This window comes from Rhinolophus sinicus, linkage group LG11 (genome assembly GCF_036562045.2).
Source record: "Rhinolophus sinicus isolate RSC01 linkage group LG11, ASM3656204v1, whole genome shotgun sequence".
NCBI lineage: Eukaryota > Metazoa > Chordata > Mammalia > Chiroptera > Rhinolophidae > Rhinolophus > Rhinolophus sinicus.
In genome coordinates, this window is record NC_133760.1 from 4472418 (window position 1) to 4494272 (window position 21855).

Sequence of the window (21855 nt, forward strand, 5' to 3'; positions counted from 1 at the left end):
GTATCTGGAGCCTAGAATGGAATCCCTGGGAATAGGGCTGCAAGGCAGCCCCTCCCACCTGGTTTCTTATTAGTTTATTTTACTCACTTCTTCTCTCCGCCATCCCTAATCCCCATCCTGTCATTTCCATTCATTCAGGGTCCCACTCAAGTCCACCAGGCACTGGTTCTCTCCACGCTGTTCCAAGTACTTTACACACACTTACTTTTCATGACTCGTGGGCTGTAGGCACTATTATAATCTTCCTTTTGAAAACAAGGACAGATGAGTTAACTAACTTGCCCAATTGATGCAGAATCAAATACAGGAACCTGGCTCTTGGGCCTGTCCACTTAAAAGACTATGATATTCTGCTTCTTGTGGGGGAAAAAAAAGAAAAACAGTGGGAGGAAAGAATGAATAAAAAATGTGAGGATGGTTGAATAAATTACAGCATGTCCACATAATACCATGCAGCCGCTGAACAGCTGTATTGCAGTGTGGAAAGAACAAGATGCACACACATGTATGAGGATTCAATATTTACAAACAATATTTACAAACAAAGAGGAAAGAGGTCCTTCATAGGTGTATGATTATGAGCATAGTAATGAGTGTGTGTGGATAACAATTTTGGTAAACTTCTGTAAAGGGCCAGAAAATAAATATTTTTGGCTTGCAGGCCACAGTAGTCTTTGCCACAATTACTCAATTCTGCCACTGGAGCACAAAACCAGCAACAGACAACACATAAACAAATGAATATGTTCCAATAAAACTTTATTAAAAAAAAACAGATAGCCGATCAGATTGGCTGAAGGCCACAGTTTGCTGACTCTTGGTGTATATGACAAGAACCTACTTAAAAATAAGAAAGAATCCATACTAAAAGGTTGACACTGGTTATTTACGGAGAGGCTCACCATAGATGGTGGAGGTGAAAAGAAAAGGGGAGGGTAGGGCTAAGCTAATCATGAACAAAGGAAAAAACAACAACAAAAACTACACCATGAAGACCAGTATACACTACAGAGTAACATTTATGCATTTACCAAAAATGTACATTCATGTGTCTGTATACATAAAGAAATGAATAATTATTGACTGTGCAATCTTACGATATAAATATCAAGTGGTAGGGAATAAATTTGATAAATACAATTACATTCTTTTAAAAATATATAATCCACACCTCCTGTTCTGCAGATTCTGCAGTAGATTCTGTAGCAAACACTACAGAACTGGGGGTGTGTGTGTGTGTGTGTGCATATATACGTTACATATATATTATAGTATAAATATGGACTATATATAACCTAACCATATAAATATATATACATACATAATATTGTGCAGTCATAATTCAGTTTGCTGGCACTTTAAAAATATTGATCTCCCCCATCAAACGGGGTTATCATTAATATAATTTTATACAAACTTCCTTATATATAACCTGGTAACAATCTGTTTTGTACCATTTTCTATACAAACACTTTTCTCAATATATTTGCCAGGGTTTCTTCCCCAGATGAATTTTATAGTCCTTAACAAGGGTAGTACAAATGTGGTCAATTTCACTCATCCTTAAAAGCTTTTTTTCTGAGTGATTTTACTCACATAAAACAACATGTAACTTTGTGATATGCAATACATTCCTAGAGTTTTTCTAAAGCATGAATTCTAGGATATACAATTAAATCTGACTCTTAAGAGAGTTTTTTCTTCAAGAAATTTAGAGTTTGTTTCATTTATGTATACATGAATGCATACTAGGTATTGATTTCTAGGTAAAGTCATTCACAGAATAACTGCTTTTGTAAGATTTGTCTCTAGTATGAGTTGTTTGGTGTTTGTTAAAATTTGACCTGTTGTTGAAGGCCTTCCCACACTTAGAACATACATAGGGTCTCTCTCCTGTATGAATTCGTTGATGCACTTTGAGTTGTGGTTTCTTACTGAAGGATTTCCCACAGACACAGCATTCATAAGGTTTCTCTCCAATATGAGTTCTCTGATGTGTAATCAACTCTGATTTCTGGATGAAGGCATTCCCACATGTGTAACAGGCAAAAGTTCTTTCTCTAGTATGAGTCATCTGATGTTTATGGAAATTTGACCTACCGTTGAAAGCCTTCCCACATTCAGTGCATACGTAGGGTTTCTCTCCAGTGTGAATTCGCTGATGTTCTTTGAATTGTGACTTGGAAGTGAAGGCTTTCCCACAGTCACTGCATTTGTAAGGCTTCTCTCCAGTGTGAATTCTCTGATGCATGCTGAGTATTGACTTCTGGTTGAAGGCTTTCCCACATTCACTGCACACGTGGTGTCTTTCTCCAGTATGAATTTTCTGGTGTATATTGAGGTGTGACTTTTGGGTGAAAGTTTTCCCACAGTAACTACATTCATAAGGTTTCTCCCCAGTATGAATTCGATGATGTATATCGAGCTGTGACTTGGAAATGAAAGATTTCCCACAGCTGTGACACTGATAAGGTTTTTCTCCTGTGTGACTTCTTTGATGCACAATCAGGTGTGCCTTCTGGATGAAGGCCTGCCCACATTCAATACACACATAGGACTTCTCCCCTGAATGAATTCTCTGGTGCAAGCTGAGTGTTGACTTCTGGGTGAAGGCCTTCCCACATTCGCTGCATGCGTACTGCCGCTCACCAGTATGAATTTTCTTATGTGTAATGAGGGTCGAATTCTGGGAGAAGCCTTTCCCACATTCACTGCATTTGTAGAGCTTTTCTCTAGTATGAGTTCTCTGATGTCTGAATAGAGATAGCACCTGGAAAAAGGCTTTTCCACATTCATGGCATTTATGGAGCTTCTTTCTAGTGTGAGTTTTCTGGTGTGTAGTCAATTCTGACCTCTGAATGAAGACTTTTCCACATTCCCTACATATATAAGGTATGTTAACTGTAGGGTCTATCATATGTACACTGAGTTTTGATTGTGGCGTGAAGGCTTTTCCACATTTGCTGCATTCCTGGAGGTTTTCTACACTATGGAATCTCTGTTGCCTAAAGAGGTGTAACTTCTGGGTGAAGTCCCTCCCACATTCAGTACATTTATCTGGTTTTTCCTGAGTATGAATTTGATGTTGTGTGAGTGACTGTTTATGGCTGAGTACTTTTGTACAGTGATTACCTTCACAGCTAGCACTGGAAGAGATATGGGTAAATAGCTGACCAGATCCAACAATCTCATCAAGGTGTTTTGTGGTATTGCTTTGATTTTGATGATTTACTTCTAGGTTAGGCTTCAAACTTTTTGCAAACAAACAATGTTTGTGAGGTCTTTTTTGTGAAGAAACAAGGTGGGGCCTTACATGAATGATTTCCCCAGGGTCCTTATATTCATTGTCTTTCTCTGTATTTAAATTTTTCTTATTGAGGAAGGCCCTAGGATGCAAAGGTTTATTTTGGTTTTGCTGATCTCTCTCTGTATGGTCAGCATCTTTCCACAGTTCTTCTAAAACGGAACACCAAGAACCATTTCTTGTGACTTTGCCCGCCATATCCTTATGAAATGAAGCTTTTTCAGAAATGTCTTGTTGTTGGGTTTCAAGCCCAGACTCCTCTTCTAAAAGGAGAAAAAGATGAAATAGACACAATGAATAGTTAGAAAAGGATAGAGGAGAAATCATATGGTGCTGACTGAGATTGGGCACAGGGAAATAACTGAGTCATATGACAATGCTGGTGGTGATGGTGATGAGAGTTAACAGTCACACAGCCCTTATTAAATGCCAATCACTTAGCTGTATAGCACTTATCATTTGCCAGGCACTGTTCTATGTGATACACACATAAACTCATTTAATCCTCACAACAACCTATGAGGTAACTACACCCATTATCTGTGTTTTATATATAAAGAAAAGGAGGCACAGAATCGTTGAATGATTGGCCAAAACTACTTTGCTCACCCACGGGGAAAATTAGATTTGAACAAAGGCATCTTGGCTCCACTTATGTAGGCAGTCTAGATACCTAGACCTAGTGGGATGACTAAAGGATCAAAGATAAAACAGACACGTATTATAGGACAACATCTGTGAATAGTTAAGGCTTGAAGCAGGAGGCTCAGAGTGTAGGTCTTTGTGAAACTGAATAAAGGAAATCTCATTTAAAATGGAGTTGGCAGGCCAGGAGGCACTTTCACACATTACCACTCAGCGTCTATGACACATCCCAATAGGAAAAAGTGTCAATTATAGACACCAACAGGAAGAGACCCCAACAAGAAGAGATGTACTTTGCGTTCCCAACAAGAAGTGTCTCTACTACCCCAGCAGGAGGAAGATTTTCTCCTTGTCCAGCAACAAGCCCAGCCAGTGGGAACCCTTGCAACTCTGCCAACAAGAAGCCATCACCACCCTGAATTCTTGCTTTCCTCCACTGGAATTTGATCAAAGCACCCCTCTCAACTTCCTCCTTTTTCTCTATTAAGTAAGGTTCCTCTCCTTTGTTTGCTGGACTTGCCTATAGTTTTTGCCAGAGCAGGCTTGTCCCAAATTGCAATTCTCTGCTAGACCCAAATAAACCAATTTTTGCTAGTAAAAATAACTGGCTGTTTTATTTTAAACGTCATTTTCATTAGCTTTCAGATCTAAATTATCACTAATCTCCCAGCTTTCTTCCACTTGTTAGAAAAAATACCAAATCTATCAGCTCTGTAGATCCTCTGGAAAACTGTTCAAGTGTCAATCCTGACATAACCAAGCAGTGAAAGAATAGCTATGCCCAAACTCAACTCTCCATGATAAAATTTGAAAATTGAAATTTGTTTTCTCGAGTCTAGGAATATATGCATGTCCCAAGAAAGGTATACTGGAAGACTGGACAAGCAAACTGTCCCCTAGAATGTTTCACCCTTCTTCCATAGAAGTTAACTGTGGCCAGGTACATGGCTGCCAAGCTACATAACAGTTCACAATTTCCTTTGGAATCAGATGTGACAGTGTAACTATTTCTGCTGATGGAACATGCATGCAACATCATTTACCACTTCTGGGCCAGGGTGGTAGACCACAGCTTCTCAATACCCTCCACCCCTCTTCTACCTAGGAGACCCTGGCTTTGGATGCAGTGCACATTCAATCACGCACCTCAACAATATCATAAAGGATAGTGCAGCAATGACAAGGGAAAAACCCGAGTGAATACAGAAAGTAAGGCTTCCTGCTGATCGGCCTTTTAGAACTGTCTTATAGGAGAGAAATTATTATATTGGACTGTGCTCTCTTTTTTATAACTTTTAGCTTTATGCTACCTAATATACCCCCATTATTATTATTATTTTTTTTTGCCAAGAATGGGAGTCACAGATCATCCAATTTATTAGTGTAGAACACACGACACAGCATATCAAAAAAAAAAAAAAAAAAAAAAAAAGTGGCTGAAATTTACTATTACTTTATCCCACCAGAGATTTAAATATTGAGCATGATATGACCATATGTTGTTTCTTTTGTCTTTCAGTCACTTGGATAAACTGTATTCCAGACCCTGGTCATGTTAAAAAAAACCTCATTCATATTTTGCTTTTTTAAAAATGAGAATGCTCTTTAATTTTATCATTAACATTTTTAACTGTAAAAACACAATATAAAATTAACCGCTTCTAAGTCTACAGTTCACTAGTGTTAAGTACATTGACACTGTTGTATAAGCAATCTCCAGAAACTTTTCATCTTGCAAAACTGAAACTCCACACCCATTAAACACAACTCCCCTTTTTCCTCTCCCCAGAGTCTCTTGCAACCACCATTCTACTTTCTGTCTCTCTGAATATGACTACTCTAGATAATATAAATGGAATCACACAGTATTTATCCTTTTGTGACTGGCTTAGTTCACTTATAATGTCTCAAGGTTCACACATCTTGTAGCAGGTGTCAGAATTGCTTTCCTTTTTAAGGCTTAATAATATTACACGGTATATATAGACCACATTTTGTTTTTCCGTTCATCCATCAATGGACAACTGGGTTGCTTCCACTTCTTGGCTATTGTGAATAGTGCTTCTATGAACATGGGTATGCAAATAAATCTCTCTGCTTTGAGTTCTCTTGGATATACACCCAAAAACAGAATTGCTGGATCATATGGTAAATCTATGTTTAATTTTTTGAGGAATTGCCATAACATTTTCCACAGTGGCTGCACCATTTTACATTCCCACCAACAGTGAACAAGGGTTCCAATTTTTCCACATCCTCACCAACACTTATTTTGTTTTTTAATAGTAGCTATTCTAATGGTTGTGAAGTGATACCACACTGTGGTTTTGATTTGCATTGCCCTAATAATTAGTGATGTTGGGCATCTTTTCATATGCTTGTTGACTGCTTATGTATCATCTTTGGAGAAATGGTTATTCAATTCCATTACTTGTTTTCTAATTGGGTTATTTGGTTTTCTGTTTCATTTTTCATTCTTATGTAGTAATTTTACCCAAACATTGGTTTTCATTTATTCTGAGGATCTCACACTCTGGGTTCCCAGGTATAGATTTGGAATGTTTTACACTTTTCACTTTATTTAGATCATAAAATTCTTGCTGAACCTGATATTTAAATCACTGCCAAAAATGTTCACTATAAAATATCAGAATTGTGCTGAAAAGCTTATCCGTAACTCCCCAACACAGCTTAACAATGCTGACTCAAAAAAAGTCCAATTTATTCTCAAATCCAACCATATACTTATGTCCTCTACCCCATTAAGCTTACTTTGCCTGCTCCTTCATTCCAATTCAAAATTGCTTCGTGGAACATTTACAAATACTGTGCCCTTAAAATTATTGCCTTACGTCACTGCATCTCTGAGGTGACACCATTTTCTCTGATCTTCAAAAGCAGTCACTGTCTATCCCCCCCATTTATTAGACATGATTAATGCAAAAAGGCTGATGATTTTAACATGTCATACTATTACCCACTCTATCCAATTATAATCTCTCTCCCTTTGAATTTAGCTAAGCAGATATTTAAACTATCCTTCTAAAATAGAATAAAATATTCTTTTCTGCCTATTTTCAAAAATTCAATAATTTGGGGCCAGCCCAGTGGCTCAGGCGGTTAGAGCTCTGTGCTCCTAACTCCGAAGGCTGCCGGTTCGATTCCCACATGGGCCAGTGGGCTCTCAACCACAAGGCTGCCGGTTCAACTCCTCGAGTCCTGCAAGGGATGGTGGGCAGCGCCCCCTGCAACTAAGATTGAACACAGCACCTTGAGCTGAGCTGCCGCTGAGCTCCCAGATGGCTCAGTTGGTTGGAACGCAGGCTCTCAATCACAAGGTTGCTGGTTCGACTCCCGAAAGGGATGGTGGGCTGTGCCCCCTGCAACTAGCAACGGCAACTGGACCTGGAGCTGAGCTGTGCCCTCCACAACTAAGATTGAAAGGACAACAACTTGACTTGGAAAAAAGTCCCGGAAGTACACACTGTTCCCGAATAAAGTCCTGTTCTCCTGCCCCAATAAAAACATCTTTAAAAAAAAAATTCAATAATTTTTATATCCTGAATGGTTTCCTCATGCTTAACACTGACATAATGAAAATTAAGTAAGGAGAGTACAAAGTAATCAACAGACTATATGCAGAGACGATCATCCTATAGACAACGTATACTGTCTGTATATATTAGATATATATATAGAGAGAGTAGATATTAAAGAATATTTGAAAACAATGAAGTAAAGGATGAGTGATGAAAACTATCCAGGTACGTTTTTAAATTGGAAATATGTGGCCATGATGAAAATGTCACTGAAAAGTGTTAATCCAACACAGTAGGAAATAGCCATATTTTTGCATAACTGTATTTTGCACCAAAATCTGTTTTGATAAAAAAAGAAACAAAATATTGATCTTTATGGTAATAAAATCTGTCAATAGCGTCTTGACTAAACTCATACATGATGGGAATCCATAAATCACATGAGGAACAGAATAATCTAAACCTGAGAAAACAGGGAGTTAAGAAATTAAATTCCGGAATTAAGAAATTAAGAAAAAGGGGCAACTGAATTATATGTGCAAAAAGAAAAAATGGTGGGATTTCTAAAATAATAAACTATAAGACTGAGCTGGAAGAGCTACTAAGAAAGACAGAAGAACCTAACAAAACGCATAAGGTGAAAAGAATTTCAGATTTGTGTGATAATTCCAATTTCTGATCTGCCCGAAATAAAGGAAGTGAGTCATCCCACGGGAACTGTCCTCCACACAGTTAAATAGGGTAATAGAACAGTTTAGGCTCTAAGACTGGAGGGGTTGATAAAGGATCATCAGAAAAATATGAGGCCTAATGATCAGAATACAAAGGCCCTTTGAGACAATTCCTATATGAAGGGATGACCAGAGGGAAGTATAGGGCCTCAAGCTGGTGACAACACAATTAGAGGATAAAAGAGAAAGGAGATCCAGCACAGAAAAGAAAAATCAACGACTTCAGGGGGCAAATAAAAAGGAAAAACAACCTTGAGAAGACTCCATGGTCTGATGAAATCCTGTAACTGTTCAGTTATTAGAAAAATGAAATTAAAACATGAAATCGCCCTTTTACCCATCACATGGGCCATAAATGAGACATGTGGTACATGCTAAGTGTTGGCAGCAAAGTGTGCAAATGCGAATCCTGTGCACAACACATGGGGGTGGAGACTGTGCAGCTCATCTGAAGAGCAATATGGTTTATTAGTCAAAGTAAGTATATTTATATCCACTCCAGGCAATCCCACTCCAGAGTGTCTACCTGTGAGAAACTGTTACACCCATCCTTATGGGACATTTACAAGAATGTATAGCGGCATTAGTTGTAGAAACTGGGATTAGGAGGAGACCTAAGTGTCCACTACTGTGAGAATGGATGAGTGTGGTCAGTTGAATACCGGCCCCTCAATGATATGCACATCTGCCAGGGTAACAGTCACTCACCTGGATGCCTCTGATGTGAGAGTTCAGCCTCCCCTAGCCATAACTCCTTTTCTTTTTCCATCCTGAAAATGACCTCTGGGTTGGGACTGTGATACCCTGTGAATGAGAAAGGATATCGGATTGGGATGTGGTCTTGGGCTTTAGAGGCCATTCAATGAAGCTTTGCGTGGGCTCATCAGAAACGTCAACATCTTTCACTAAGAACAAAGTAATATTCAAAGATGCCAATGAACAATTTCAGACAAACCAATTACATACTGCACACGCCCCACTGCATTCTACAAGAAGGAAGTCTCCTCAACGAGGCCCATCCAAGACTCCCAGGGCAGGTGTGCTCACCCACGGAGAAGAGGTGGCTATAGATCTCTAGCATCACGTCCTGGTACAGGCGTCTCTGGGCAGGGTCCAGATGCTGCCACTCCTCCCTGCTAAAGTGTATGGTCACGTCCTCAAATGACACAGGTCCCTGTAACAACATACCCTAGCTCAATGTGAATTAGTCATCACTGGTGAATGGGGAAGATACAGAGACTTGTTTTTAATTTTTTTTATTTTAATAGTGTTGATGTTTCTTAATGTTTTCTATTATAAAATGTTTCTGTCAGGCTGAGATTATTTTTAAAACACAATTGAAATATATAATCTTTTCACAATATATGGGTTTACAATGGTAAAAAGCCATGCATTTATTATAACTTCTTAAAATAGAACATCTCTGTAATTTGAGTATAAACCTATCGCAAGACAATGATGCACTGTTTATTACTATGGCCACTCATTATTATTTTAAAACACACAAATCAAGTGTCATGAAATACACAGAATACCTTAGAATTTCTTGAGTATAATCAAGAATCCTGCTTTCTCACTCTAAGTATCAAATATTAATATCTGTGGGTAATTTGGAAACACTGTTCTCTGGCATTTTTATTCATCTTTTAAAATAGGAAAAACCACCAGTCTTTAAGCACCAGTTCTTGCTTTAGTATCCTATCACTCAATAAACTATGAGGACAGAGGGGAAAGAGCCAACCCCACAGAGCAGGTAAGCAGGAGTCAGATGGGAACCAGGAGAGCATATGCAAAGACCAGTGGTGGAGTGCTGAGCAGGATGGAGTGAGCGCTTCCCTGCCTGGGGCTAGGGCTTCCCACCCAGACCAGGGGCCATCTTTTCTTCTTCATTTGCCCCCGAGCTGACCCTCTTCTCCAACTTACTAGCTGCCTCTTTCATCGTCAGTTCTATTTCCCTCTATAACACAGAAGGCCTGTGAATATGAGGTGACTGGAAGATCCAGACTGCTCCCAATCAATCACTGCCTTCTACAGTCCCCCAAGCAATGGATCATTCCCCCAAATTGTCCACCAGTACCATCTACTAAGGCCCTCTTAAGACACACCTTCATTGTCAGGCACAGGAAGTCCAGAATTTGCTGCTTCCTGTGTCTGCCCAGAAGTTTTAAACACCTGTCCCGGGGCTCCTGCTTACCTCACATGATCCATCCTGCTCCTCTGGACCCAGGATCGGGGGCTTCTGGGACAAATTCACATCAACAGGCATGTCCCCTCTGGGCTTCAACTCGTGGTCTTTCTTGCAGACAACTCCACTTTTCCCAGGAGCCTGAAGCTGCAAGAGCATCTGGAGGCTCCAATCAGAGCTGCTGGGGAGAGGTGGGCTGGGCTATGACGGGAGGTCCTATAGCCTCGAGGATGTGGCTTGACCCACCAGAGACACCAAGAAGCCCTGGAAGGGCAAAGACTACATGGTCACTCATCTAACATTTGCTCCACACAAATATTTCTGAGGGCCTTTAGGTGAAGGTCACTATGCTAGGATACTATGAAATAAGCAAAGTTCAGAAGAATCCAACTCTAGTTAATCAGTGAAAGATCGTGAGTTTGGACTAAACTTAATGAAGGTTTAATTGCAGCTCTGCCACCTTTTAGCTGTGAGAATATGACGCTATTGCTTTAGTTATAGTTTCCAAACTAAGGAGGAAGCTAGGGATCGGGCACTGGGCAACTTACACGACATGAGGTTTATTAAGCCTTCAGCACCTTCCTGGTATGTCGTAAACACTGAATAAAAATCAACAGGTTGCAAGTCAGGTATGAGGTACCTTTAACTTTCACACAACACTGTCAGCTGAAGAATATAATTATTATACTCATTTTGTGGATGAGGAAAGTGAAGCTGAATGCTGTTACATAGTCTGCTTTATGGTCACTCATTCTGCAAAGGGAATCAGACCCACGTCTGCCTCATTCTAAAGTGCACACAGTTGCCAATGTCGTCCCCTATATGGGCAGCTTCCAGAAACACGATTTCCATTTGGAACTCGCCATATCTGGTATGTCCAAGCTTCTGGACATTTCAATGCCCATCCATAACACCCTAGACATCCCAGCCTTTTTTTGACAAAGATAAAATTTAAATTCACTGTACTCAACCTCACCTTGACCTGAAAAACCTGCAGAAGCGCACCAGGACCCCAATCACTTACCATTTCTGGCCTGTTCACAACGAATTACCACTCCCATCTCCTCCCGCCCCCCCGCCCCCAACACACCCAAATGTAGTCACTGACAGCTCTGACCTCCAGAAATCCCCAATGAGTGGACCATAGGACTGTCAGAAGGTCACAAAATGCCTCCCAGCCACTGACATGGCCAGGCTCCTGAAATCATTACTACCTGGATAGCCAATAAATGTTTCCCAGGAAGTGTGATTTCCACAGGACCCAAAATAATCCCCAACAATTGGGGCTCAAAGTAATGCACCCCAATAGGAAACCATCATCAATCTGCTCAACTGCCAATCACTGACCTTTACCATGTCCACAGGCACCCAAGGAGTGGCCAACACTGAACCAACCACCCATTCCTGAAGGACCCCAACACTCACTGCCCAGGAAACAACAGGCACCCTCACAAGCCCCCATCACTGACCTCCTAGGCTTCTGATCGACTGGTTCTCATATGCTACCCTTAGCACCCCACTTTCCCAATCTGCCCCGGACTCAAGTGTTACAATGTGACCCTCAATGTCCTCCAATCCCTGAAGCTCCTGCTCCCAATCAATCACTGCCTTCTACTGTCCCCCATTACCATCTACTAAGGCCCTCTTAAGATGCACCTTTGTCCTCAAATGAGCAAGTTTCATGGGCCAACAATATAAAATATGATATTAAACTACACTTGGAATTTAAGCTACAAAACTACTTATACACATACAGAAAATATGCAAAGATAGTGAAAATCAACGAGCCAATCTCCCAACTTAAATTAGATAACGCCACTTAGCCCACAGCCCCCCTCATTAAGAACCCCATCATTCACCCCACAGGTTCCCTCCCATCACTTACTCCGCAGATCCGACATCATTCATTCCACCGACCACTATCACTGGTCCTCCAACCACTGTGTCACTCACACCAAGCTGATTGCACCTCACTAACCCCACAGAATCCCCACTGCTAATATTCCAAATCACCTCAACATCTTGCAGGCGACAGACAGCTAAGAACCAGTTGACGACGTAGGCGAAATGGCCACTCCGGGCCACTCCCAGGTTGGCTTGAACCGTGCGCATGCTCATTAGAACCTTTGAAGCCACACCTGCCAATAGTTATCATGGCGTATTATAGTGTATTTCTATTCCCCGGTTCATTTTTCTTCAGATTGTCAGGCAAACGACATGGCCGCGCCCGTAGGGATTATGACAATGGAGGCCACCATTTTCAAAGAACTTCCATTCCGTACAGCCAGGGATTGAATTGCAATCTCACGAATGAAGTGTTGATGTTGTCCCACGTTGGCAGGGGAACAATTAAATACCTATGTATATATACTTGTGTGTTTTGTATAAACATATATATATATACTTGTATATATGTATGTATATTTCAGTTTCCTGAGGTTGTGATTGAGTAAATTATCACATGCAAAATGTTTAAAACAGAGCTGTTACGTAATCAAAATAGCTGTTACATGAGAAATATAATATTTATTCTGTTTCATCCAGTCAACAAATATTAGGTTCCTACCTATGATGTGCTCAAGAAAAAATTGCTTAAGGTCGTTGTTTGCAAAAGTTTTTGAGGATTTCAACATTTTTCCCAGGACCATTGGTCATCCTTTGATGTCAGATTGTTCTTTTGAATCATCATGCCATCATTCGTGTTGACTTTTTCTTGTTGTATTAATGGGTCAGACTCTTCTGGATCCTTCCAAATCGATTATTTTGGCACATTTTCTAAACATCCCTTTCACCTTTGATTTCATGAAATCTTGAATCGCTTGAGAAATTTTCAGTTTTGCCTGTTATTTCTTTGCATTGTAGTCACATTGTATTGGTTTGCATCACAGAGAGACTGAGTAAGGTAGACGTTTGTGATAATATAATTTGTAGTAAGAAATGTAATATGAAACATTTGGTCTTCTGGCACAGAGTTCCCATAACCTTTGAAATTTCCTAAGTGTTGAGAAAGATAAAGGCATCTTTTATGATGTTAATGAGGTGACTTTGGTAAAGCAAGGGTGGGTGAGAGCTGATTGCCAGAAGAACCAACCCTGTGATTAAAGGGTTGGAACTTTCAGTCCACACCACCCTCCGCCACCTCTGGGGAGGGGAAAGGGGATGGAGATTGAATCTGTTGCCCAAGGCTGATGATGTAATCAGTCACTCCTATGTAAGAAAGCTTCCACAGAAACCCAAAAGGACTGGATTCTGACAGCGTCCAAGTTGGTGAACACATGGAGATTTGGGAGAGTGGTGTGCTTGATGGGAAAGGGCATGGAAGCCCTGCACCCTTTTCCCATACCTTGCTCTGTGCATCTCTTCCTCCTGGCTGTGTAAGGGTGAAATTAGGTAAATCAGTAATGTAATTAGACTTAGCTAGTTTGCAGTTTGACTTACCGCATAGCTCACTATTTAGCCGCTTGTAATTAGACTTAGTTTGCAGTTTGATCCACCCTGATATTAAGCTGTTTTCTCTTTGTTTCTCCCCTCACTGATTAACTGAAGAACTCTGTTTTATTCCCTTTCTCAAGGCTACCTATACCTCCTTAATCCATTTAATCAACAAAATCCTAACCTGGAAAGGGCAATTTCTTAATCCTCAGGCACCCAGACACTGGAATACACACAAAGCCCCAGGCCATGGTGGCCAGTCCAAGACCAGAGTCCAGCAATAACATTATTCTAAAACAGACCAAACCCCAGGAAGATGTCAGTAGGGTTTCCGGGCGGGAATTCCCACCCACTCTCAGGAATTTTTTTCGCTTTCCCCTTCTCGAATCCCGAGATATAAACTTTTCTGTTCTCCATTATGGAGGAATTCTTTCCACAAAGTGACGGCCGATACTACCAACCACCTAGGTTCAAGGAGCCAATTTTCCCAATTTCCCGACCAACTTTTTTCGGGATTCAGGAATGGAAAAGCAAAAGAAATTTCCGAGAACTGGCGGAATTCCCTCCTGGAAATCCTAGATGTCAGCCGTTGGTCCTACCTTGACTGACTCCCTCTTTCCTTTGTTCTTCTTGTGTACCTATAAAAACTTCTGACTGGTCAAGGAACAGGGAAGTGGCCTTTGTGTTAGGTAGAAAATGGAGCAGAAGGAGGGGTGGGAGTAGGAAAATGTGGGCAGGAGGATTACTGCCTCCAGCCACAGAACTGTTTTCACAACCACATATGACAAGCAGTGGGAGCAAGATAAGGATCTGAGTCAACAGACCTCCACCCTTCTTAGGAGGTCACACCACCTTTTCCCACCAAATCAATATGTAACTCTCACCTCACCCAGCAAACTATAAGTTCTAGAGACAAGAGCTCTCTCGCTGTTTATTGCGCCAGCTCTCTCTCTGGCACTTGAGCTCTCTTACCCTTGCTCTCGTCTGCTTTTTCTCCCCCTTTCTCTCTCTTCCTTTCTCTCTCCCCTTTTCTCTTTCTCTCTCCCTCTCCCCCCACCTCAGCGAGGCCTGTTCTCTTCCCTGAGAATGTATCTCTAATAAACCCTGCTTGCATATTAATCAGCTTGCTGACCTTTGATTCTTCACTGCGTCAGCAAGAACCCAGACTCCCCTCACATTTGGACAAGAGTCCACCATCTTCCCAGGATGCCGGCATTCTGAATAAACCTGCTTTTTTTTCCGCCAACCATGTCTCTCGATTTTTAACTTTTTCAAGTGGCCGGCAGCTGGACCTTAACATGGTATCAGCCGTTTGAGTCGCATCGCATTCTCTGGCCCAGGAAGCTCATATAATTGGAAGGGAACTTGTGGCTTCATGTAACCACAAGCCAGATATTTGCAGTGAGGCAGCTCAGCAGGCCAGACATCTACTGGATCTAAGAGGGAGCAGGATGAGGAAGGGGGCAGGATGAAAAGATCTGAGGGGGGAGGCAGAGGAGTAGTTTGGGGTAGTGAGAGCAGCAGATGACAACGCTGTCTTGGGCCTCTCTCGGACAGGAAAACCACACTACAAAGGGAGAGTTTGTGGGGAAACCCAAGGAGGGTCTGTGAGTCACACTCTTCATTAATCCCAAATAGGCATAAGGAAACCAACAAACCCAAGCCAAGGTCTGCATCCACAGCTCCCAGGCCTCAGTCTTGGCCTCTGCCCTTGGCCCTCCCCTCTCAGGAGTTCAGGAGCTTGGCCAGCAGTTCACAAGGCTCTCTATGTGTCTAGACCTGGGCTGAGGATGAGCACGAATGGGGAGATTTAGTCCCCTGCATGGTGGGAGAATTACTTGAATTCCTGGCTTTCCTGAAGGAAGGTGAAGAAAGGTTTCCAGGGGCAGAAGGTGGAGTCTTGTGGTGACAGAGCCAGGAGTGCAGTTTCCAGGCTCTCAGCCTCATCTGGAAAGGTGCTGGCTGGGGTGGTAGATGGCCGTCAGCTGTGACTGGTTGACCGGTGGCTGTAGCCTGTTGGCCAATTGGCTGCTGATGTATCTGCCGTGACTACATTGGTTGGTTGGTTGGTTGGTTGGTTGGTTGGTTGGTTGGTTGGTTGGTTGGTTGGCAGGCAGAGAAAGTGGATGGCAGATTGCGCATAGTGTGGCTACTACTTCCTGTGTGTGTCTCACCTGGCCACCAGAGAGACTGGGGTGCAGGGAGACCCCTTGTTGAGGTACTGGCGGATGTTTGCTTCCTGTGTCTCCAACCCAGCTGTCAGCGAGAATATAGTGGTATGACTCCCCCAGCTACGTCTCCGTGGGTGTTCCTTTTTGGCCTCACCATGTCCTGCATTCTTGTGTGGGGAGCATGAGCAGAGACCAGCATGAGTCCCTGCATGACAGGCTGCATGGGGAAGTGAAAGAGCAGAGCTCACTTCTGAAGTGTCCCTGGGGTTAATTGAGTTTAACTTTCACTTCCCCTGAAGTGGTGTTGGTGTTCCTGTTGGAGAGAAGGGTTTGATGGCAAAACTCAGAAATAGATGCCATATGTCTGCCAGGAAGGGCTAATCAGATGGTGTTAAGGATTTCTGAGTAAGCCTCTAGTGTTACAGATGTCACCCCTGTTACTACTGCTATCCTTGTATCACGAGCGACTGCTAGGCTCACAGTCAGTGTTGCAGTCTCTTCCTGCAAGTCAGGGGGACTAACCCTCGAGAGACTCTCAGACCCCCAGGATTTGCCTGGCAATGACTGAGGCCTCTGCGGTAGCCATGGCACCAACAAAGAATAGTGTACGTAAGATCTTAAATGTTTTTCAATATGCTCTTTACTCAAACATCAACCATCAACACACCAAACAGTAAAGCACACAGAGTAATACAATAATTGGGTAAAGTAGAGTAACAAACCAGTCCCAAAGTCAATCAGAGTCCTGGTGGAGTGAGGAAGGGTGGCTGGTCTGGGAGGTCAGTCCAGCAGAGGTCTGAGCAGAGCAGAGCAGAGTGGAGAGTTCTTGGAGCACAGTGGCAGCTTGGTGACCTCTCAGTCAAGACTGGCTCTCTGAGCTGCAAAAGTCCTTAGTTCTTATGCATTTCTGTGTGTCTTTCTGACGTCACCTTATGGGGCAGCCACCCGGTGACCCTGACATCATCATATCTTCAGTAGCTGACCTTTGGGTGTAACTGGTCACACCCAATTACCAGAGAAACTGTGTGGTGGCCTCCTGGGCAGTTGTCTGCTAAGTTCTTCGCGCATGTCCAAAATGGAGTCACTCTTGCTCACACAAAACTCATTCTAACAGCTTCCAGGGGCACTCTACACACCTTGCAATGGGGGGGTGAGTGGGCTGGGACCGAGGAGAGTACGGGACATCTGGAGCTAAATGTCACAGAGCTAAATATTAGGCTCTCCGCATGTCCCTGGAGGGAATGAGCTGCAGATATCAGGACCAGTCGTGGTGCAGGAAGGCCTGTGTGTCCTGGTGCCGTACCTTCTCCTACCCCGCAGATGGATGGACTCACTCAGACCCACTCTACATCTTCTGGTTCCTGGAAGGGGCCAACATATACCAGGATCCTCCAGTGGCCACAAACAAACCAGTTGGAAGCTGCAAGAGGGGACCCTGGGCATCTTCCATATCTTCAGGGACCCCTAGACCAACAATTGTTTCCTAAGCTGACACACCGGGAAGAACGATGGCGGGATGTACTTATTTCGGTTGGAGAGGGGACCTGTCGTGAAGTTCAATTTTGAGTATAAGACACTCTTTGTGAATGTGACAAGTAGGGCTGGCCCCCTACTCATCACCTAAGGATAGGCATCAGAGTGAGGGTAGGTGTACCCAGGAGCCTGGGACTCAGAGGGGAGATATCTCTGGGGCTGGTGCAGAGGCCATTTCCAGTGTCACACCCTGGGGGTCCCCTCTCCGTGTCTTGGGTTTCTTCCTCTATCCTTCCCAGCCTTCACCCAGACACCTGACTCAAGTGCCAGCACCTCTGGAGTCTGACTGTCCTGGGAGCCTGGTCTGCTCCATGCCGGCAGCCTGTAATTGGAAGAAGCCCCTCATCTGCTCCTGGATATTGGGCACCCTTATCTCCTTGGGCCCTGAAACAGCTCACTTGTCTGAGGTCTCCATCATCCCACAGATCTGGCATCACAGTACCAATGCCACCTGCCAAGTGACCTTACTGATGTCCTATGTGACCACAGAATTAACTATCCAGCTTAATGTCTCCTGTGAATGCTGAAGCAGGAATTCTGGGTTATTGGGGGAAAAGAGTTAGGGCCTGGGTACTTGGAGCTGAGTCCTGGATTCTGGGCAGGGGAGGGGGGCCAAGAGGATGCTAAAACTGAAGAAGGACATATTGTCTTCTGCATTCAGATGCTCCATAGAACCTGACCATCAGGGTCTTCCACGGAAATAATACAGGTAGGAGAGAATTTCTCCTTTGAAAAGTTGTGACGGAGGGAAGAGGGTGTCTATAGTACCTCAGAATAGAGTCCACGTCTCAGAGCTTGGGTGATAGGAGGGCTGAGACCAGAAAGCAGAGTCTAGGTACGACAACGCTCCCTGGCTCCTCTGCACCCTGTTGTCAAGCCCTACTCTCAGCACCACAACAAAGACCTTCTTCTTGTCAAATCTTAGGGAGACTTTCCACCCTCACTTACCTGGATCACTTGGAAGGATCTTTGGTTTTGACAGTTAACTTCTTGAACTTCTCAGTTCCCACCGGAGGAGCCAAATACAAGCATCAGATGTTGCTTTTGAAAATCCTTCTTGATCCTACGTCTTCACCCAGCCTCATCTTTCCAGTTTTCAGTACTTTTGATTTAAGTATTTTCCCCAGGCAATTCATTTGCATGGTCTCATATTCAAAGGGTTCAAAACAGCGTGTGGTAGGATGACCTCTCCCACCTCTGCTCCCCACCCCAGATTCCGTTTCCTTCCTGTGAGGCACCCATTGTAAATTGTATCCATATATGCCTTATGCACATATAAAGATATCTGTATGTCTATCTGTAGAGACAGATTTTGTGTGAAGACGTGTTTTTTTTTATTTTTTACACACAAAGTGTCTTATAGACACTGTTCTGTGTCTTATCTTTTCTAATTAACAATTTTTTGGAAATCTTTCCAAATTAGTAGGTAAAGAACTTCATCCTTTTCTTTTTTACAACTGCAAAGTATTCCATTGTATTATAATATCTTTAAACAATTGTGTACCTAATGGAACAAAAATTTGCTACTTATCAACACTGTTGCAATAAATAATGTCGTACACCTATTTTGTAAGAATGCTAAAATATCGGTATGAATTTGGATTCCTCAGTCAGAAGCCACGTGCATTGCCAGTTTTGGTGGAAATGGCCAAATGGCTCTGCGAAAGGTTGTACAAATTTCATCCCCGTCCGTTGCAATGTGTTAGCGTCTCCGCCACACTCTGACTGCAATAGCGGCGTGCATTAGCAATGATTTTGATCTTTCCTATGTTACTGATGAAAAATGTACCCCCCCATAGTTCTAATTTGCATTGCTCTTGTTAAGCATGAAGGTGAGCATTTTTAAATAGGTTTCATAAATAGTCATTAATATTTTCTATTTTATTCTGTTCTGCTAGTCTGTGAACAAACTGTTGTTCATATCATTTTCTACTGTTATCACCCTTATATTTCCTTTCTTAAGGATTTGGATAAGTTCTTGTTATATTAGGAAATACAATCATTAGTCTGTAATATAATTGTGAATATCTTTTCCCAGTTTGTCATTGTCTTCTGACTTAGTTTGGCTTGGATTTGCCTCCAAATTTAATTTTATGTAGTTGGCTTTATAAGCACTTGCTTATCACTCTTTTTTTTTTTTTATCATTCTGGCATATATTTCCAACTCCAAGGTTATATGTAATGTATATATTTATGTTTATATTTAATTTGCAGTTATATTTACATATAATCCTGCCAAGGTTTCCTCTCTTGGCCTCTGCTCTCCACACTTCCAGACACATTCCTTCCCTCTTGCTTTACAAAATTACTTCCATACCGTGAAAATCCAAGGCCATACCTATCCATGGTTGTCTTTGCTCTGCTGTTCCTTCCTTCTAGCATGATTTTCTGCTCCAAACATCATCAGATGTGTACCTCTGCTTCTCCCTCTACTCCGCTCAGGCCGTCTTCCTCCAGGAAGTCCTCCCTCACTGTCTGTTTCATTGAGCTGTTCATTCTCCGGGAATCCATAGCCTGGGTTACTTCCTCACAGCACTCATCATATTGCTGAGTGAGGGTCTGGTCCTGGGCCTCTTGTCTCTACTAGACTGTGAGTCCCTCAGTTGCTGATACCCTCTCCGTGGCACCTCATTTAGACAAGGAGCAGTAAATGGTTGCAGAACAAATAAATACATGATTAACTTTGGGAAAATTGGAGATGGGCCTTGGTAAGGGCAACAGGAGGGGAGATGGGGGAACTGGAGGGGTGGCCAAACCAACAAACTTGACTAGGGATTTTGTAAGGACAAAAACCTTCCCTCTATTCCTGCACCTCATGAAGTCTGAATCTAGACCGAGAGCAGCTCATAAGGGGAAGAGACCAAACTGCATCAAAAAGGAAAGGGGCTGAGGGAGCGCCTTCTTCTAAATATCTGAACGCTACATCCACATTGGTTGCCCTTTGTCTTTCTCTCTGATGTTCTGTTCTCCCCTCTTTCCAGCATCTGTAGCCCTGGGGAACGGCTCCTCCCTATCAGTCCCTGCCAGCCTGAACTGGACCCCGGAAGGCCCAACCCTGAGCTCCTCCCAGTCTGCAGAGCCTGGGAGGGTCCTGGAGGTGCCTCACATGGAGTTTGATAAAAGAGGGGAGTTTGTCTGCTGAGCTAAGCACCCTATGGGCTCCCAACATATCTCCATTAGCCTCTCTGTGCATAGTGAGTCATGGGAGGGAAGAGTGGATAGGATACCTGCATTCTGAGGGTGAAGCTGTGGGCACAATGAGGTCTGGGAGGAAAATTACATTCTTTCCTCTTCTTCATAAGACTCTATTATCTTTGCAGATCAAGGTGTTTTACAGCCCCCGGGTCTTATACTTCTTAAGGGGATTCCCATGGGGATTATCTTCCTACTTACCTATGGACTCACCTGCATCTTCTACACTAGATGAGTTGTCCCTTCCTCTGATGACTCAGTACCTGAGCACCCAAATCCCAAGGGAGAGCAGCTTAGCCTGTCTTCCCCAGGGCGAGCTCTCTGCAGCCCCAGTCCCTAACCCACCCTTATATTTTCCCACAGGTTCAGAGGGTCCCAGAGGAGCATGGCCAGGAGAATAGACGGAACCACTCTCTGTTCTCTGGACATGATGGGGAGCAGGACACAGAAGCTCAGAGGGACACAGTCCCTGTCTCCCAGGCATCTGTCTCACCAAAGGCCACTCTGTGCACAAGGGAGGCACTTGCTGACTTTTTTCAGCCAGAAATAACTTCAGTCCAGTTTCATGTCTGGTCTCTTGAACTGGTCCCATGGGAGAGAGTGGATGAAGTGATGGATGAACTAGTCCTTGACTGGTGTGCTCTCAGACCATTTCCTGGTCCCTCCTCTACACTGCTCCATACTACTGGGATTTATCCCTGCAGGCTACATTTTCTAGGTACCCTTATTAGCTGGCTTCCCAATAGGTTCAGTTAATGAGAGTCAAGTGTTGGAGATTAAAATTGAAGAAGAAAATGAAGAAGCCAAAGTATTTATTTCTTCCCCTCTATTTGCATCGTGCAACATCTGTGGCAGTGGCTGCATCGCCTCTGAGCCTCCAGCTCCCAAAGGGGAAGAAGACCTGCCATGGTCCAGCTTCCTCTGGGGGTCCCTGATCTTTGGGCTCTGGCACACTGCCTCTTCCTTTGTCTTGGTGGTGGCCTCCTGCTGTTGTTCATTTCTAGGTTGCTTCATTGTCCTCTTTAATTTTTCATCCCTTCTAACAACTGTGTAACCAATTTCATTGATTAAATTTCCTCTATTTTAAATACCTGGAGTGATTTCTATTTTTGTAATTGGACCT

At 42.9% G+C, this 21855-nt stretch overlaps 1 protein-coding gene and 1 non-coding gene across 19 annotated transcripts in view; one reads left to right on the forward strand and one right to left on the reverse strand.

Moving 5' to 3' along the window:
* The window catches only part of LOC109438418 (uncharacterized), a 27384-nt gene extending 22277 nt beyond the window's left edge, over positions 1–5107 (forward strand). For 5 of the 8 annotated variants that reach the window (XR_012490404.1, XR_012490401.1, XR_012490403.1 and 2 more), the window contains one exon: positions 4186–5107. This is a non-coding gene — a transcript (uncharacterized LOC109438418). The remainder of the gene's footprint in view (positions 1–4185) is intronic. The other 3 variants (XR_012490402.1, XR_002136379.2, XR_012490407.1) reach the window with 2 other exon arrangements.
* Positions 743–12507, reverse strand: ZNF175 (zinc finger protein 175). Of its 11 annotated transcripts, none has more exons than XM_074315497.1 (6): positions 12418–12487; positions 10953–11003; positions 10414–10668; positions 9267–9408; positions 8928–9023; positions 743–3567 (listed from the first exon to the last, which is right to left on the reverse strand). In XM_074315497.1, exons 3-6 carry the CDS (start codon positions 10561–10563, stop codon positions 1763–1765), a joined length of 2193 nt encoding a protein of 730 aa, XP_074171598.1. In that variant the 5' UTR covers positions 10564–10668; positions 10953–11003; positions 12418–12487; the 3' UTR covers positions 743–1762. The 11 variants fall into 11 exon arrangements, with proteins under 11 accessions (XP_074171598.1, XP_074171600.1, XP_074171597.1 ...); XM_074315499.1 differs by having other exon boundaries at positions 10414–10582; positions 12290–12477; XM_074315496.1 differs by having other exon boundaries at positions 12290–12477.
* Positions 12508–21855: the final 9348 nt, after the last annotated feature.